The sequence below is a fragment of the Anneissia japonica genome, unplaced genomic scaffold, assembly GCF_011630105.1.
Source record: "Anneissia japonica isolate Jap-2015-1 unplaced genomic scaffold, ASM1163010v1 scaffold287778_len1315358_cov176, whole genome shotgun sequence".
Taxonomy (NCBI): Eukaryota; Metazoa; Echinodermata; class Crinoidea; order Comatulida; family Comatulidae; genus Anneissia; species Anneissia japonica.
The window spans coordinates 637,748-644,139 of NW_022702824.1; the positions used below are offsets into that span (position 1 = coordinate 637,748).

The 6,392-nt window shown below is 34.8% G+C and overlaps 1 protein-coding gene across 1 annotated transcript in view; it reads left to right on the forward strand.

Moving 5' to 3' along the window:
* The first annotated feature begins 3,100 nt into the window (after positions 1–3,100).
* The window catches only part of LOC117104058 (transient receptor potential cation channel subfamily M member-like 2), a 26,271-nt gene continuing 22,979 nt past the window's right edge, over positions 3,101–6,392 (forward strand). Inside the window, exon 1 of the mRNA XM_033244714.1 lies at positions 3,101–3,292. Coding sequence (XP_033100605.1) covers positions 3,101–3,292 — 192 coding nt within the window. The remainder of the gene's footprint in view (positions 3,293–6,392) is intronic.

Sequence of the window (6,392 nt, forward strand, 5' to 3'; positions counted from 1 at the left end):
ACAAACACTACCAAAATGGCATTCGATTTTTTTTTTTAAACGAGGCCAAATGACCTTTCATAATGCACCGTTGTGAAAAGGAGGGTGGGGAAATATCTTACACTACAGCCAACCCCTATAAGGGGACGGGACACTTCTGAGTGTGCCATATATGGTCAAGTAACCCCTAATAAGGGGACACATATTTTTTTTCATTGTATCACAACATCTACAGCACTCTAAAAATAAGAAAAATTTATTAAACTTTACATTTTGACACTTTTTGAGCAATAAACCACAATTTTCTCGCCTTAATGCATGAGAAATATCAGTATAGGCCTACAGCGTGTTACTTCGTAAACCAATTTTGTCAATTTTGACCCTTAACAATTTGGATTTCTTTTTCTTTGTTTTCTTCGTGTATTTCATATAGGATTCTAATCCACATCAAATCATATTACTCTATGCATGCTACATCTATCTAATAGAAAGCTCTATGTAATTGTTGTTAATTATTTGTTTACACCACCAAGATAGTTCTGAAAAGAACTGTTGCTTTTTTTAGATTATCTACAGTATCTCCACGTTTCGATTGAGTTGCTTCAATCGTCTTCAGGAGAATTATTCTCCTGAAGACGATTAAAGCAACTCAATCGAAATGTGGAGATATTGTAGATTTTATGTTTTCGGTTAGTGTCCCCTGAGTAAGGATAAACCTATTCAGGTCCTGAATGTGTCCCCTTAATAAGGGTTCTATTGAATTTATGAATCTAACAAATTTAAATCTCTTTGTTTTGTTCTAACGCGGTGTAACTTCCGGGTTACTACGTAACGCCTTAGTGAAGAGGAGAGAGATCAAGCAACCGACAGAGTTCTCACTACTTTTTGTCAGCGCTAAATGAGTGAGAGAAAACCAAGAAAATTTATTACTAATTACTGTACATTTATCTTAGAAATTATATACATTATTTGTGACAGATATAGGAAATCAGAAGTTTCTACATAGATTATTGGCCACTTTTTAAAATTATGCTACAACATAATACACCACTCTCGGGGCTCTAAAAGTTCTAATGGCTCAGCTTCGCTGTCACCAAGTGATAGTAGGAGAGGAAAATTGAAAAGTTCAACTGATGAACCAACATGATGGCCATGTAAAAAATTAAAAAAAAAAGTTTTTGATCAGTCGGTAGGCTTACTTAAAATAACGCCCTCTATAATTTCTGCCTTAACTGTATGGAACAAAATAATGCGTGCCAGTGCATTTCTATACTTAGGGCTGCATACATGTGTGTTGGCATGAAAATAAGTCTATTTTTCTATAAAAAAAGAAAAAAAAGCCTTTAAACTCCATAGTTTCATTAAATTTATAAACAGATGCTTTTTCTTTTTCATAATTAAAGCAAAGTAGGTGTGTTGGAAATTTTTAATGTCAAAGTATGACCCTTTCGAAACAGTTTTTAAGGTCTAAAAGTGCAATTTCCTGGATCTAGAGTTGTCACGTCCTTATTTCTTTTTAAACCCTGCCCCAACCTTGGTTTGAATGAGGGGGTGTTGATACTCCTGGTACTGTTCCCCCTGTTTTTCACAAATTCACATAAAATTATATGATTTCACTAAAATTTTAATCAAGACACATAAAATGTTTTAAGTCTAACAATGCTATTTCATTAATGTTTAAATCTCATCCAAAACCAAACTATCTAAATTTTTAAGTCGAAGAATGTTACTGTATTTCCGGGCATTTAAACCGATTTTATCCCTAATGTTTTTTTCGCCTCAGCACTAACCATGGTGGGGCCGAGGTGGGTGTTAAACGTCTGGTGCTCACCCACCGGTATCTATTTTACCTATAGATGTATTAAAACTGAGAATGCAAATGTTGTGATAATGCGATATTTACCATTTCCAATTTATTTTACAAAAGATATTTGATGTATTGCAAATCGAAGCAAAAAACATCTCATCCAAAACCAAACTATCTAAATTTTTAAGTCGAAGAATGTTACTGTATTTCCGGGCATTTAAAGCGATTTTATCCCTAATGTTTTTTCGCCTCAGCACTAACCATGGTGGGGCCGAGGTGGGTGTTAACGTCTGGTGCTCACCCACCGGTATCTATTTTACCTATAGATGCATTAAAACTGAGAATAACACGTTATATTTTCATTGCGGATTTTTTGGGCTCAGTACGGACTCTAAATGTATGCATTTTCTTTTAGTTTTAAGGCGTATGCGGATTTTATAAGTCCGCAATGACGATATAACGTGTTGAATGCAAATGTTGTGATAATGCGATATTTACCATTTCCTATTTTTTTTACAAAAGATATTTGATGTATTGCAAATCGAAGCAAGAAACATAATTTAAAAAAAAATATGAGTGATATTTTTAAGTTCAGCTCCAACCATGGTGGGACTGAGGTAGGTGTGGCCCTTCTGACACTTTACCTTTAAAGTATTCATGTTTTATCTTATACATACAGATTCTCGAGATAATTTCCTTGTGAAGATGGTATAAAATTTAGTACGAACGTTTCAAGGTATTTCAAATAAAATACAACGTTTAGGCAGTTTGCATTGATTATTCAATGTTTGTTTTATCTATCCATGTATATATGAAAGGGAATAGGTCTTGTTTGTATTTTTGAACCACGGGAACCGATTACATGATGTACCAATATTTTGAAGTGACAAATATCTGAATCTTAAAATCTGAATCAATATGTCTTGATTTGACCATTTGTCCGTTTCGGAAAGTGTCAAAGTGCCCTTAAAACAACAGAAGTTTATCCCTACCCTGAAATAGGATTTTTTTGTCTGCTCACTGTAATATTGCAAATCATATACAATTAATACCATCTACAGAGACGCCAAACAATTAACTGCATGCTTCAGTGATTTCAACTTATCTTTAATTAACTGCTGCAGCCAATAAATAGCCGCTAAAAGTTGTCATGTGAGCTGTATGATTGATATTAAGTTCCACACCTGGAAAGCAAGATACCACAATCAGTTATTATTACTTAAACTGTTACAATAATTGGTACTCTGTTTATAGCCGAGTCTTTATACAAGATTTAAACAGCTCTTTAATAATACAATGTCAACTGCATTTTAAATGGCAATGAATCCTACAAATGCTGGTAGTGTTAGTTGCCCACGTATTTCAGAAGTGGATGAAAACACGAAGTATATTCAGAATGCACCAGTAAAAGAACAACATGAAATGCGACCTTCTGGTACAGAGTCAATGGAAACAATATGGATTACAGAAATGTCAGTGTGTTGGAAAGTCATTGTCATACTAAAGGTATAGATATTGAACAATTATTTATTTGAACAAGAAAAGTGTGTTTGATGTTTTTTTTTGTTTTGTTTTGTTATATATATATTTTCTTTTTAACAAAATGACAAGGTAATGGTATCAATGAAGACAACATCGATGACAGAAATGATAGTGTGTGGGAAATTCATTTATCGTACTACTGTAGTCTGCAGGTTGTACCTAACCTAAACATTTACAAGATACAATGTGTGGTTTTTTTTTTTTGCCAAACTGTTTGGCCATGTCTGTTCATATTTTTAGCAGATAGTTATGCAAGTCAATGAGCATCTGTATAATTATATTACATTATGACTATATGAAATTGGTGCACCCTCGTTTCAAATCCTTTGAAATCGCCTTTGTTATTAGCTTGTAAATGAATATTTTGTTTGCTTGGCTTTTCCGGGCAGTAGCTGGGAAGCCATTGCTTTTGTTCTGACTTTTGTTTTTTCTTTTTTCTTGCATACTTTTTCCTATCTTTTTGCACTGGTTTGTTTTTCTGGCCGGTCACTTCCCATCTTCATAACTTTTCCGTGTTTTACCCAAGCATAGACCATATACCAAGAATGTGCCTCCTAATATTTAGTGTCAATCTAGGATGGGGTGTGCGTGTGATTGCCAATTAAAGTGATTTAAGGCAGTCTACACTGGATATTTCTAAATGTCAATTGATCTTAATGAAACTTTTGGGAAAGTTTACAAGGAAGAAATTATTATGTGTTGGGGACAATCCAGTCAAGGCTGTAAATTTGATCGTCATGTTGTTTGGTCAAGGTCTGGGAAAGAAATGGTTAAATTTTTGTGACAATCCGGACAGGAGTAGGGTGTGAATCTGAGGACCATTCAAAGGAAAAGCTCCCAGACCACATATTTTAAAAATGGATCAACTGATCTGAAACATTCGGGAAAGTTTAACCAAGTTACAAGGAAGACATTATTATGTGTTGGGGACGATCCAATTGAGGGTTTAAATTTGAGTGTCATAAATTTTTGAGGTTTTAGACCTAACTATCCCTTAAAAAATCAGTGGGTATACTTAAAACTTTCTATAACAGTTTGTTAAGCTCTAGTAAAAGAAATTATTAAATTTCTGTGACGATCCGTAGTATGGTGTGGATCGGAATAATCAAATGAAAAGGTCCCAGAGCAGATATACAAAAATGGGTCAACTGATCCGGATAAAACTTTTGGGAAAGTTTAACCAAGTTACAATGAAGATGCTATTATATGTTGGAGGCGATCCATGTTAGGTGTAAATCTGAGGGTCATTTAAATTGCTTACGTTCCAGTTACAAATGGATAAAACTTTGCAGAATAGTTTTTTTTTATGGTCAAATACAGAAATGATCAATAGGGTGTAAATATATGTGGTCCAGCACTTAAACCAGTTACAGCTAGGTTACACTCAAAACTACCGTGATATGCATGAACGCACTGGCGTATAATACAAGGTCGGCTGATATAGCGCGCAATGTTTATGAGTCTTCAAGTGGGCCTACCTCGGTATTACCATTGCAGCAATATTTCGAATCTCACTAACTTCGCGGTAGTTCCGAACTTGTTTTTTTTTTTTTTTCTAAACATTTTTTTAGTACTATATTTATTTTGGTTTCGCGTGTTTTTTTTAAAATACTTTTTAACGACTTTTCTTTTTGTTGCAATTTTAACTTCATTTTTCATTACATCAATAAGGAAAAACCCTATGTCAAGTTGTACAAACAGACATAGTAAGTCTAATTTATATTAGTTTTTGTCAATAGAAATTATCTTGATTAAAACATGCAGAGGACGAGTTTGAAATATAGGCCTACCATTTGTTTTGAGTCACTGAACAGGAAGAAAACAATAGATATTTCTATTTGAAATACTTATCTGTTGGCCCGTATTTGAGGAAGTTAATAGTACAGATTGTAAAATTAGATTACAAGATTAATTTCCCCTAGTGTAGTTAGTGTAAATTGCACACAAATAGTACTGATTCTTTTTTTTCAATACGACCCTTAATTTTTTTTTTTTTAATGAATTTTAGTATTTTAAAAGGTGTGTAAATCAGTAAAAAATAAATTGTTTTATCCATCTATCTATTTTATAGTGACGAATTCAATGTAACAACAAAAGTAAATATGAATCTGGATCTGGTTGTAGTTTATTCAGTAAGGCAAATGTCAAAACCTGGAGTTCTGGGATTATAGGCTGGAGTGCACATCTCTCTTTCCTTGACATTTGGATCAGCCTATGCTAGGCTGTTAAGTGGGTGGGGGGTTGGGGTTGCCACATCTCCCACACAAGTCTTTTTACCTTCCTGGTTACCATTTATATTCCTGGATAGAGACACAGTAAGGTAAGGTGTCTTGCAACGGAAATAAGCGACGTGCACAACTAGGATTAAAAGTCCGAGCCACATCCGTTACGACAACCGCTTCCACTACAAATTAATTAATTTCTCATGATATTCTGGTTCTTCGATTTATTTTTGTATTGCATGTTTTTTCAACAATAGCTAAAGGCCAGGTCTCACCTACACTGATAACGATACCGATAGCGATACCGATACGATAAAAATTATCAGTGTGGTGTAAATTAATGGAAGTGGTCACACTATAACGATAACGATACGATTATCGTGAGCGATAAAGTTATCGTATTGGTCGAATCACTTTTGAAGCGATTTTTTTTTTATAGTTATCGGCAACGATAAACGTATCAGCCAATCAGATGAGGGTAGTCTGGGAAGATGAAAGTACTGTAGTCAACTTTCACACACACACACCGGTTGACCGAACTCGCGACGCGATGGACGATCAAACTGAGCGCCTGATTTTGGAGGTTTAGACACTATCTTGTATGAAAATCAAATGCTGATTGTAAAAGTGTTAACCAAAAAAGAGACGTTTCGCAAGAAATTTGCAGCAGAGTTGGAATGAGTGGTGAGTGTGATTCTTGTCTATAAAAACGATTAGAGTAGTAGTAGGCCTAGCCTTGGCTGTAGCTTCAGTGGAGCCTAGCCTAGCCTACCGGCCCAGTCGACCCGGGCCAAAACGATCCTACACCGCCTAGGCTAGGCCTAGAAACATCTGTATATATA